Source organism: Panthera tigris, chromosome B4 (genome assembly GCF_018350195.1).
Source record: "Panthera tigris isolate Pti1 chromosome B4, P.tigris_Pti1_mat1.1, whole genome shotgun sequence".
NCBI classification, from domain to species: domain Eukaryota; kingdom Metazoa; phylum Chordata; class Mammalia; order Carnivora; family Felidae; genus Panthera; species Panthera tigris.
Genome location: NC_056666.1, coordinates 10,308,033 through 10,321,462, shown reverse-complemented (window position 1 = coordinate 10,321,462; position 13,430 = coordinate 10,308,033). Strand labels below are relative to the sequence as shown.

The 13,430-nt window shown below is 48.2% G+C and overlaps 1 protein-coding gene across 16 annotated transcripts in view; it reads right to left on the bottom strand.

Moving 5' to 3' along the window:
* Positions 1 to 13,430, bottom strand: part of CELF2 (CUGBP Elav-like family member 2) — a 311,282-nt gene that overhangs the window by 39,071 nt on the left and 258,781 nt on the right. For all 16 annotated transcript variants that reach the window (XM_042991007.1, XM_042991006.1, XM_042991008.1 and 13 more), the window contains one exon: positions 10,000 to 10,134. In XM_042991007.1, coding sequence (XP_042846941.1) covers positions 10,000 to 10,134 — 135 coding nt within the window. The remainder of the gene's footprint in view (positions 1 to 9,999; positions 10,135 to 13,430) is intronic.

Sequence of the window (13,430 nt, the reverse complement as noted above, 5' to 3'; positions counted from 1 at the left end):
CGTGATGTAAATACCTCTGTGTCTTAAATTCCTTGCGTCCTCCCCAATCTTGGCCTCTATGTGCTCGCGTCTCAGAGGCGAAGAAGGCGTTCCCTCTTTCAAGACTATACAGCCCGTTGCCAGCATTTATTATGGGTTTATGCCCCGTCAGGCACATGGTCACACACATACCATGCTGTGGGACAGCAGGGCAGGGCGCGCCGTCCAGGAGCTCGGTGGCAGGGTCCCCCTCCCAGCTCGTCACAGACCCTCACGCGCTGCTCCAGTGCCACAGACAGGCATAAAGGAGGGTTTGGTTCCCTTCCTGTGACCGCCTTCCCACTCAGTCCATCAATCTCATCTCTCATTGGCCTCTTCCTGTTCTCTCTCCTTCTGGCTCCTTCTCTTTAGCTTAGAAGTACTTTTAAGTTTCCCCATCTTCATCTCTCTCCTGACCTTGCTATTTTTGTAGACTTTAAAAAAAAAAAACACTCAATTTCATGAAAATGTCATTTATAAAGATACAATTCTCGCCTCCAGTCCCACATTCCTCCTCTCTCATTGCCTCTACAACTGTGACATTTACTCCGCCAGTGACCTGGCCATGCAGGGGGTGGGAGGTGGGGCTGCCTAACTGCTAAATTCAAATGCCCCTTCTCTGCTCTCCCTTGTCACCTTCCTGCGTGGTTCCTGGGTACCACGCTACCACCACGTGGTTCCTCCTGTCTGCCCCACAAATACAGCCATCAGCCAGAGCATTGCGCCTGGTCTCCTTCTCTGCTCTGTTTGGTGGTTCTAACTTAAAGGTATCACCCACCCCAAGCTGACATCAGTCCACCTCACTTCTGCCGCCAGTTTGCAACCCACTCTTCTAGTTCCACAACAAACTCCACGGTCAGATGGCCAACCGTGTGCACGGTGGATATATGTACACAAAAGACCTGTTCACGTGTGCAGCACAAAATCCAATCTTCGTCTACTACAAACTTTCCCTTCTCCTGCCTCCCCTCTACACCAATGAAAACACTGGGCCACCTGTCCCCCAGAGGAAATGTGCTTCTGTCACCTTCAACTCCTTCCTTCTATCCTCACATCCAGTCAGCGCTCAAGTCCCATGGTGGACTCTCTTGTTCTCAAAGTCCTCAGATGTTCTTCACTGCCTGCACGAGGAAGTTCTGGCTCCCTAACCACACCTTTCAGGACCCTCTCTGGTCATTATTTTCTATACATCTCATGGCTGTGAAAAGGAGATGAATTTCCATTTGCTCACCAAATCCTTTTTATTTTTTGCATATTTGACACATTTGTTAGATCTCCCATTCCATTTCTACGTCTCAAAACCCTACCTAGTCTTAAAATTTGGGCTTAAATGTCAGCTGTTCTATTCAAAATTTCCCCCATTTCCTCAAGACACGATCTCTCTGACTTTCCGCCCTTCAACTAGGTTGACCGGGTTGGTGCATTCTGCTTGTTTCTTGAATGTGGCCACTGCATCTGGTTTAAGCAGTTCGTGGGATTAAACCACACGTGAACTCAGTGCTCATACTTTGTGGCTTTCAGGTCTTAAAACACGGACCTTTGGTCATAAACCTCTGGGAAGCTGTGTCTAGCAACATTTGTTAGCAAAAGTTGGGTGCTTTTCCTCCTTACTATGTCATTATGTGATTACTATGGGCTTTCCCCCAGTGCTAGCAGTGATAACATGGCTCTATCAGACAGCAACATCGATGATTCAGTGGGAACGGAAGTACACTGAGTGTGTTGTACAGAAAACACACCTGTGAGCTCATACGTGCGCCACAACGGGATCCGATGTGGGTCTGACACAACGTAGACCGTATAGAGCACCGTTTACAACGAATCACTAACGCTTGGCACAGCTCCAACTCCAGAGCCGCTAAAAGCAAACGTGCAAAGAATGACAGCCGGTATCTAAACGTATTAAGAAGCGTACCCAAAGCAAGGCAAGAACAAAGCACTGAGTGGTGAGTGACAGCCCCCAGGACAGCAGGACAAACCGTACTCGGGGCACAGGTAGAATTGGCCACATAGACCTGAGTGCGGGCTCCGAGGAGAAGAGAGGTGATCCAAAAATAGCTCTAGCCCCTCAGCCTGGCAGCTTTACGAAGCTTTAGATGAGCTCAGGACCGTTCAGAGACTGTGGCTCTGCTCCACGTCAAGAGCACCTCATCTGCGTGGGCTGCCCATATACTATGCAGAGTCGTTCTGATGCCAGGAGTGGAGAACCCTCTGGCAGCTCAGCACACTGGATGACTTAGGGAATGAGCCGCGGTTTGGACTATGTAGCCCAAAAGACATCCATTTTCCTGATGCCAAGTAAAACTTAAGGTGAATTCTGCATCGAAACACCCAGCACGTGCAGGGGCCAGTGAGACTCCTCTGGGAGGTATTTGCATGTCTTTGGTTTGTAAACCCTATGAGTAGGATGATCAATGCCAAACAAATAAAGAACCACTTACCAAAAAGACAGACCACGGCCAATTACCAGCCCCCCCCCCCCCCAAATATGTTCTGAATGCCTAAGAACTTTGGAAGTAATTTGGTTTTCATGAAATGCTTTTTTTTTTTTTATTTCTTGAGAGAGCCTGCGTGTGAGTGGGAGGGGGGCAGCGAGAGAGAGAGAGAGAGAGAGAGAGAGAGAGAGAGAGAGAGAATGAATGAATCTTAAGCAGGCTCCATGCTCAGAGAGGAGCCCAATGATCCCACAACCGTGAGATCATGACCTGAGCCAAAATCGAAAGACAACTTAACTGACGGAGTCACCCAGGCGCCCCTTCACGAAATGCTTCTGTTGAGAAGCCACTCACAGAAGTGTGTGCATTCTTCTTGTTTTGACTTTCATCATTAGACTTTTATCATCAAATTTACTAACTAGTGCAAACTATTCTTAGAGTTTTGCTTCATTCAATGTGCAGAGAAACAGCAAGGCTTACAGAAAGGGAAGAAAGTAGAGAAAGAAGATTCCCTCCCCCGCCCCCCCCCCATTTCCACTTTGGTCTTTCACAAAATTTTAACCTAACATAAGCCAAAAAGTTGGTTACGAAATGGTTATTTTAAAGGGTGCAGAAGTTATAGCTTATATTTCAATGCTCACCAAGTCATTTGATGAGAGCAGAAATTTAGTAAAATACGTTTTTTAAAGAGCTAATGCTAGAAATATCAACTACATGAGGGCATGGATTTTTCTCTTGTCCACTGATGTGTTTCAAATGCCTAGAATAGTCCCAGGTACATGGAAGATGCTCAGGAAACATCTGTCGAATGAAAAAATATATCCAGAAATTACAGTCACTATGGTGATATTTTATTTACAGGGCTTTTACATCATGTTCAACTCCATTAACATCAATGAAAATAAAGTGAGCCCTGTAAGTCAGCAGCAAGTCAACACACGGAAACCTTCTAGAAAGATAAAATGTTGAAACTCGCAGGAAATGAGCAAAGAATGGCATTGTCAGTTCTCTTTCTGTAGCAATAGGGTGTAAACCTGTCTGATTCAACCCCACAAATAAACAGGTAATTTTAACAGCCTTCCCGACGAAAACACTTAAAAGTATAGCTAATGATGGGGAACACTGACGGTTTTGAGAACTTTCTTTGGTAATAAGCAGTGAAAAAAGATGAATGGAGGAAAATAGGAAGGTCAGAGACGCAGTCAAGGTTGAACAGAATGTAAGTAAAAACACCCTCGACAGTTGGCTGGGTTCTTGCTGTATCTAACCAACGCCGGCGCACTGGGGGCATGTGGCCTTGGTGAGGCACGCATGATTCACGGGAGTTGTCTGAGGATGATCTTTCAAAAGCCCACACTAGAGTAGATGGCGCTTCTGAAAAATGAATGCCCGTATTTGATAGGAGACTCTCATGTCTGTATCGTGACAGGAGAACATTTTGAAAGCCAATCTTTGTAATGACTGCAATAAAAACCACTTTATGTGATTCTGTACTAATATAATTAGTATGATTCATTTTTCAGGAAGCTGTCAGACCTGCGTATTCACCTGTAGGGTGTGGCTATTCTGGGATTACTGAGGAACCGGATCATGGTCCGAGGTGGTGAGTGGACCCTGTCATATGTCAGCAGGGCAGAGCCAGGTTCCTTCTTAGAGATGTATGCACTGCACTGGGCTGAACAGATGGCTTTGAGACCCCGTCTTAGAGCACTTGGCTATTGGCTGCTTGGCTACTCCGCTGAACTGAAAACCATTTGAGGGCCTGTGATGTACTTTCCAAAAGCAAGGGGGATTATGGGTAAATAAACTTTTCCTACTCTGAAAGAACTTGCCCTCGAGACAGGGAGAAACAGGGCATGTGTCTAAACAACTATCCCGCAGAGAAAATAGGTGAAGCGTTCTAAGAAAAGGATGAAGAATATACTTGGGTAGCCCAGAAGGGTAGGCGGCATTTCTAGAAGCCTCTTGGCTGCTGCACTTTTCTGTCCGTCTCCACTGGCAAAGTGCATCTAAGGGAGCTCCTTATAAAGGAGTCTGCCTTTAACCCAGGTTTAGAGCTAGTTAAGTATTTATGCTAGAAATGTAATGTGGAGGCTCTTAATTCTTTCTAGGGGGCTTTATGGTGGAGGGGGTATTTGCCCTGGTTCTTAGAAGTACTAGAGAATTTAAAGCAATTTGCATCAATTATTATCAAATGTTTGTTTTTTTTTTTTTACTGCAGTTTAACTTATGTAGCATAAACTCTATTTTTTATGATGTGCATTAAGAACACTGAATTTATACCTATACGTTAATCTCCCTAAGCACCAACACTGCAATAAATTAGCGGCAGAAGATTTTCACAGGAGGAAACAGGAGAAGGCACTTCAGGCAGAGAAGCCAGCAGAAATAAAGGCCGACAGCGTGTCTGGGGAGGATGAAGACCTGCCTGATCCAGCTGCAGGGGGGCGGTGAGGGGGGGGTCGTGCTGGCAGGGAAGCGTGGAGGCAGACCAGGGAGCGCCTCGAATGCCACGCCAATGCCTCCATCTGCCTTCCTCTCGACCGTGCGTGAACCACGCGGAAAGTGTCCCGACGGAGCTGTTTTGTGTCGCCGACGGCGTGCAAAATGGACGGAGGGCGAGCGTGAAGCTGAAGGCCGTTCTGACGGCAGGAAGTGGGCAAAATCGCGGCTTCACCCGGGGTAGCGGGACCATACGATGCTCCCGAGAAGGCACCAGAACGGCCTGGATGCGCGGCTGATGAGACGCACGACGAACCCAGAGGCTGGTTCAAGGCGGCTGGCCGAGGAGAGGGGAGTGGGATGAGGGAGGGCAGGGGGAGGTCTGGACGCGTGGATGACACGGACGGGCAGACCCCCGGGGTTGTGGGGTCAGGGTGGCAGCCTCGGCAGACGGCCTCTCCTGGCCCCATCGCCTTAATTCCACCTTTGCTCCTGTCCCCTGTGCGTGACGGCTTGGCGGGCGGAGGGGTGGGGCCCAAACCACCAACGTGGGCTAAATCGGCCTGTGAATCGCACCTCCTCACCTGACACGGGTCCCCCAGGGACACGCGCAGGTACACACACGGGGACAGACACCTCTCGTCACCCCGAAAGCCTCTGGAGTGACCCCGAGGATAACTCCTCGTCTCCCACTCGGCTTTTCTCCACTGCTGCCCCGGTGACAGGGGTGTGTGACACTGAAGGTCACCATTCACGGGTCCTTCCCACGTGATGACCCCCGGAAGGGAGGCTCACACGGAAAGACTTCCAGGCTCCGTGAACCTCAAACAGTCCACAAGGAGGTGCCACCGTGTCCTGGGGACTTTGTGTCTGTCACAGCCTTCAAGGAGGCGGGTAACGTCTGGAAGACGTGGGGGATAAAATATTGCTAGAATTTAAGGGGAAAACTATTTGAAAAGCCAATGGTGGAAACGGGGGAAAAAAAATCCTCCTTAGCATTTTAAACTGCCTTATCCTATCAAGAGAAATTATCTATTATCCTGAAGTGTGCACCTGATTGAGTGCACTTACAGAAGCATTTGGAGAATGCGAAAACCTCTTAAAAAAAAAGAAAACAGAAGAAGGTCAGAGGAATAATGTGGCACACCAACGCAGTATTATGTTTTAGACAGAAAGTGCCAAAGACACGTGCCTGTGTGGTAATTATAATGCTGTCTCCCAAGTTCTCAGAATTGCCAGCCCAAACCAACAAATCCACGAGTTGGGGAGAAGACAAATATTATCATCTCTCTTTAAGACCTTGCCGCACACCCTGGAGATAATGTCTTCTTTATACCAACACAGAGACACATTCCTCAAAAACAAGTTCAAAATTTGGAGAAGAAACGACCGAGGAATTAATTAATGAAAGAGGAGAATGAAGTAAACAAAGGAAAAATTATCATATCAAAATAAAAGACAAGAAACACGATTAAATTAGGCTTCAAAAGACCCCATGAGAAACCCATGAAAGGCATAATATGCATTTACCTGGTTTTTATTCTTTCATGATTTAATTTCTAATTTTATTCACTACCATCTGATAATTGCATGAAACACTTATTCTAACCATGGGCAATTTAAACTATTTTAATTTTTATTTCAAGGCCATGAGACAAAGGGAACCTATTTATTGCCTAAGGGGATTTTTTAAACAAAAATTAAAGCTTAATCTTTCATGTTTTAAAGCACAGACTGTTTAAAATCATTTATAATAATGCTGTAGGGAGACCGTGCCTGGGTATGCAAAATTAAAATGATAAATTTACAATTATTAAAAAAATTAATAGTTTGGGGGATTGAATTGTCCCTTTCCCTTCGAGATGGATTGGTCGGAAGTGTAGGGGACATCTTTAAAAACAGGGTAAAACCAGGGTCTGTGTGGGAGCTGAGTGATGGGGCATCAGTGCGTTTCACAGTTGGACTGGTCTTGCTAGAGGTACAACGATGGTAAGTCCTATTTTTTATTATTTAAAAGATAAATAATGGCATCGGCCTTGGGAACTACCGTGTACCCCTTTTATTTCACAGGAAATTGCTTTGATGGAGTGGAGGGTCGTGAATTCTACCAACCACATTTTCTGTGACTTTGAAAAAGTCCCTGATGGAAATTAGACAAATAATTTACTTCCACTTAAATGTCAGATTTTTTTTTAGTTACGCTTAAGAAAAATAATTGAAATGTAGATTTAAATCATTTCGGCTGCTACACTTCAGGATTCTAATGAAATACTTTCAGCTATTATGCAAAGCATTGCTCAACAGAGAGGAGAAAAACCACGTTCGGTGGTCTGGCACCTCAGCAGAATTAATGGAAGGGCGGAATGTTTCTTTGAGAGCAAAGGTAAGGACACTCCGCTTTGGAGAGAAGAAGGAAAGCAGATCTCAGGACACAATTTCCCTTTCACTAAGAGCTCAGGAAAAACCTGAAAGTGGTCAAATATGTTTAAAATTTCTTAAGTATGTAGGCCATCTTCCTCGGCTGTCTGAGTAACCCCCCATTTGAAACAGGTTACATTATTTGAGCTTCTGACCCTACTGGCTGGACTGCATGTGGATCCGGGGACACGGCCATCCCCCACCCCTCCCCGCCCAGCAGGTGCCATCTCCCTCCTACCTTCACACTTGCTCCTGCCTCACCCGAATGCCCTTGCCCTGGATACCCCCATGGCCTCCCCCCAACGCCCTTCACTCTCCACCGTACTCTGGTGCGTCCTTACAACACCGCCTGGCACCTATGGGGCACGCGCACTCGCTCGCTATCAGACACCCTGACCAAGTGGAGGACGCGAGGGCAGGGGCAGGTCTGTGCCGCGCCCGGGGCCGGTGCCTGACACTGGACAGCCACTCGGACAGCTGTTAGGTATCAACTCCGTTGTCTACACCGACCAACTTACATCCCACTTGCACTTGACTTCGTAAACTAACCAGTCTTCTTTTTGTTCAAATATTAATTCTGATTCCCTGCGGCCAAGGCACATTCCAGCCCAAATATCACAACGGGAGAACATAGTTCAACAAAGTCAAATGAACCCTCACAAGCAAATAATAGGCCACATACCCTTAACCAAAATGTCCACTTATGATAATGGTCTGTTCATCTCTGGAAAGGCAGGACAATTTTAACGTCATTACAATACTGAATATATCAAAGTTAAAGCCCTGAAAGGCCGGTGGTCCAAGCTGCGGGCTTTGTGGCTCCTTGCCATTTAAGGAAAAGTTTTCTTGTTTTTCCTCCAGTTTACTACCAATGATTTGGTTAGTTTCTGCTGGTCACTCTTGATAAAAGGAAGACACGATGAAGGCCAAGGTTGGGAAAACTATAATAATATACTTTTGCTAAATAAAGGTAAAGTGTGTTTTAAAAAACACAGCTATCTTTATTTTTATATAAGCAAATAAAGGAGCATACAGGTTGTAAATGACTTAGTTTTTTTCTCTCCAAATAAGTTATAGTTAAAAACACGAGCTTCTAACTAAAGACACAATAAAATGTGTGTATGACAAATACTTTGCGCTGTTTTAACGTAGTCATTTCATTGTCCTCGTGGACAGAAAAACATTCTTATTTATGAAAATACTTAAAAAAATTTTTTTAATACTTGTTTTTGAGAGAGAGCGTGCGCGCACGAGTGGGGGAGGGGCAGAGAGAGGGAAACACAGAATCGAAGCAGGCTCCAGGCTCCGAGCTGTCAGTACAGAGCCCGACGCGGGGCTCGAACTCACGAACTGCAAGATTACGACCTGAGCCGAAGTCAGAGGCTCAACCGACCAAGTCACCCAGGCATCCCAAGAAATTACTTTTCAATCTGATTTATAAAACAGGTAAATTGGTGAGGTCAAATTTTTAATTTGCTTTTAAGAAAAATCACTATTATTTTTACAGGGGGAGTTTCTGTCAAAACATCTATTGCTTAACAAGGGTCACTTAAGGATTTGTATAAGTAACAGGTTTACGTATTGCATTAGATTTATAACTTAGTTTGTTGGGGAAAAAAGGGCCTCAAGTTGATTTTTCGGAAATGCCATCTATTGCCCCAAATGAGGCCCCCATGGGGTAACGGACACGTTTGAAAGCATTCTAGAAAACGGAGTCCACGCACCCCTGTGCTGCTAGGAGAGCACCGTGCCTGAGGATGCCCCCCCCACCCCCAACCCCCAGCCTCGCCTAAGTGTCTCTGAGGTTCCCTGCAGACGGTCCTCATGGGGAGACAGATTAGACACCCAGCGTTTCAGCAACGAACCACGGGCCGCGGCTTCTGGCTGTCGCACGGGCTCACCGCTTCCTGCCCCCAAAAGCCTTAAGAAAGCCGTGTTTTCATCTTGTGTTTTCCCGAAAGAGAGCCCCGCACGAGCACACGCAAGCTCGGTCACCAAGCAGCTCATCTTTGGGGCACAGGCGGCAGAGGGTATGGGATCTGCAGAGGCGGGGGTGGGGAAGGGAGCTCATCCAGCAAGGTCTCGAAAATTCAGAGGGGAAGAAAAGCCAGCAAAACATTTTTTTAAGACACAAATGCTGGTATCTAAGCAACCGCGTTATGTCTGGCTCGTATGAAAAGGAAAACGGCATCTGCTTTTGAATAAGGCGACAACATTTCCGAGCAGAAAGACTTGAAATTACAGAGCCCGGGACGCGACCGGGAGGCGATGGCAAGGACGGTCCCCTCCGGACCGTGGGTTTTGAGAGCCAGCGGGAAGCATGGAGCTGGTGTGAAAAAGAACCCTGGAATCATTAGGGATTTTGAGATTCAACAGAGGACCCTCGAACCGCTAACAAGCAGAGCGAACACCAGGAAGCGAGGGAGGCTCCTCCCACACCCACACCAGGTGCCAGCTTGAGCAGCGTGACCGACAGCACGGCCACCAAGCACGGTGAAGGCTGGAGACCCACCGGCTCGGTTCTCTCTGGGAAAACCCTCCTCTTTGTCTTTGTGGGAAAATCAAACACACGTAAATCAAACACACGTGCGTTCGAACTTGGTGTCTTTAAGAAACTCTCCAGGGATCCGGCCCCACCCCGGGCGCCATCCCCACCGCGTCCTGGGAAGGAGAGCAGCCGCCTTACCCGGACTTGTGAGGGCTCCCAGGGCGCTGCTCGTGGTGGACAGAGGGTTTGCATTGGTGGTGGTGGCTGAGGTCTGGGCCGCGGCCGCGGCGGCTGCCAGCGTCGCCAGGTTCTGTAGCTGCAGAGCATTCATGCCTGTGGAGGGAGAGAAGCGCCACTTTAGCAAGAGGCCCGCGCGGCCCGGCTCCAAGCGTGAGGGCGGGTGACAGGATCAGAGGCCCCGGGCAGCGGGCCCTGGGATGGTGCGCTCTGTGCCGCTGCCCCGGTGACCCGTGAGTCACCACACCTGCCAGTGGAGCCGCCCGCCGTGTGAGGCGCTGCCTGTCCTAACCCAGGACGTGTCCCAACCACCCTGTCCTGGCGCTTCAGAGAGCTCGAGGAAAGAGCAGGACGGTTCTGTGCAGACTGGCCACACCGGAGCCTTCTACCACGACAGGGCAGCAGTACAGAACTCGTGAGACTGGGGCCCCGTGGCTGGAGGAAGGGCTCCTGGGAAGCCCGTCAGCTGCACGGAGAAGAAGGAATTCCAGAGGAAGCAGTACTTCGCTCCTGCTCTGAACCTAAACTGCTATGATGGCTTCCTGGCTCTGCCACTGTACCAGCCCTGTGACCCTGGGCCAATGACTTACCCTCTTTCTTGCTTGCTTAGTGAGCGGCACCACTAACTGCGCCTTGCCTCCAAGGGCAGTGTGCAGATTTAAAGAGATGATGGATGCAAACCACTCAGCACAGTGTAAACACCCGATGAGAGTTAGGACTCTCATGGTGGTTATCGCCACTGACATCCTCTCTCCAGACTTATTTTAAATGTGAAGTCTAAATGGGACCCTAGTAGGGACTCAAATAACATCTCATGAATAAAAAGAAAATGGGTAAATAAAAATGGCATCGTGGTTATATTTTTATTTGTAATGTGCTTGTATTTGCATTTTAAAGGCATCTATTTTTTAAAGAAGGATCGTGTTTACCCAGGACAAATCTCTGGCTAGTGAAAATTAAGAAAAGAACAGCAGAGAGAAGTGAAACTTTACAAGAACGTGAGGGTGGGATCGGCTGAGGCCTCTTCCATTTTTATCTCAGTCCAAGGGTCTCTGAGTCTTTCTCCACTTCACACTAATGTACCTTTAAGAAGCAGGACACAATGGTTCTCTCCCTGTACAGAGAAATTTTATACAGACAAACACTAGAGTTAAGTAATCAGCTTAATTTCACCTTCTTCTCATGTCTCAAATCCAGGTACTTAATAAATGCCTACCGAGCAATTTAATCTGCCTTAGAGAGACTGGCCAGATCACAGTGTCCTTATTCATTGGGGGTGGTGGTGGGTGGAATGGTGAGAGAATGTTCTAGCAACACATCCGTGAAAGCTACCAGCCATGGGTGTGGAGCCCTCCACCTAAGCACCGCTCACAGCATGGCAGCTAGGCTCGCTTATCTGCTCCTCCGTCCTGGCTGCCTCCATCTTCTTTCTGCTCAGAGAAGAGTTCCTGATGCCTCTGCTGCAAGAGGGCTCCTTATTTTGCTGAGAACAATGCTCTGTCCTCTTCCAGGAGATGCCCAGCCTTCTTGGCTGAGGGTGAAAGCCAACCGCCAAACACCTGTTTTTCAAAATCCACTTAGGTCCTGGGGATGCTCTGAGGACACAAGTACTTGAGGGATCCTGTCAACTTCTGCAAGAAGAGTGTAGACTTTGCAACCTTGTTTTCTCCTGTCAGTGCAACTCGGAACAAGGCTCTCCCTCCTTCCCTCTGATCAAGGGTCAGACAGGGTCCTATCTATAAGAACGTGTGACTTGAGAAAGCACTGGTCTTATTCTTCTGGGGTGCTTGAGGAAAATGGGGGAAGCACAGGAGCTGCACAGCCTCAGTGCAGAGCCACCCGGACACAGCCAGGGGCTCAGCTCTGGACAGGGGCTCGAACGTGCTTCACACCTGAGCGACGCTGAGAGGACTGAGGTACATTTGTTCTGACCCGTCTGTCCTCTCTTGGCCTTCTTGTGACTGACGGTCCCTCTAAAGCTGTAATGATGTAAACCACGTGACCGACTGTGTCACTGACCGAGAGCTGTGCTGACAAGGGGATGGTTTAGGACCGAAATGAAAATCTGCAGCACACGCCTGGCATCAGTTAATGGTGAGCAGAACCACTCTCCCGGTGAGCTCAGGGGGCCCTCCAAGACATCGCCCCTGACCCGCCCCAAGTGTGGGCCACAGCACTGGCACGGAGGAAATTCCAGAGCTGGAGGGAACTTATTAGCTCACAACTAAGTGGTCAGGGACTCAGGTCCTGGGCCGAGGCGTCAGGGCAAATGGTGGTGGACTCCCCAAGTCTGGGGCATTGATCCTGCCACACCTCCCAGCCTCCCTCAGAAGAAGACTGAGAGTCTGCCTTCAACACACACCCCTTCTTTGTGTCAGCTGCAAACTCACTTGTCCTGGTGTTTATAACCCCATGGCAGTCACCACATCTTACCCTGATCTTATGCATATGTATCTCTTACCTTCTGAACTAAATACTGAGCTCTTTGAGGACAAACAGCCTGTCTGATTTTCAAGTCCACCTAAACAGACAGACATACACACTCACAGCTGTACACATGGTGGGTGACGGGTGAATCTACACAGAATGAATGGACGGGGCATCGAACAGGATGAAATTTTCATTAACGGCAGGTAAGAGTACCATCCATAGACCCAACCAAGTGTTCATTTTCTCCGCTGTTAGTCCTTCAGTATTTATAACAGCTTTACCTACTGTTTCCCTCAGTTGTTCATTAATCCATTTTACAAGTATTTATCAGAACTATGTGTGTTCCTGATCTCACCCGCTGGCATTCTTGAGAGCCCAGCTGACAACACTGGGTTCTGTATTTCACTGTCCTCTTTGTTTGGAAACCCAGGGCTGAAGCCTGGTGTGTCCTCCACAATGTCCCCTCTACCTTTGTTCCCACACATTGCCACCCGAGAGTGTCTGCAATCCTATCTGGCCTTTCCCTGCCTCCATCTGGCAAACTAGAGAGGGGACTGCAGCTCTGGGGCGCCACAGTGTGTGTGGGGCCAACTGTGTTCAGTGGTCACACTGCAAGGGAAAGGAAAATATGGGCCAAGGGAAGCAGAGACCAAGAGTGGAAAGGAGTGGTCATGGTGATGGGCAGCATCTGAGGGATTTGGGGAAAAAAGAAGATGAGAAGGATGAGATGGAGAGAGGCAGCAAGCAGGAGGACCTGTGTGTGTCTGCCAGCTCATCCATCTGTCTGTCCATTCGCCCACGTTCTTGTCATCCATCCATGTATCCATTCATTTGTCCATCCATCCATCATCTGTCCATCCGTCCACCTGCCATCTGTCTATCCATCCCTCTACCCATCCATCTGCCTATCTATCCACCCACCTCCCCACCTATCCAACCATCCACCCATCTGTCTGTCTGTC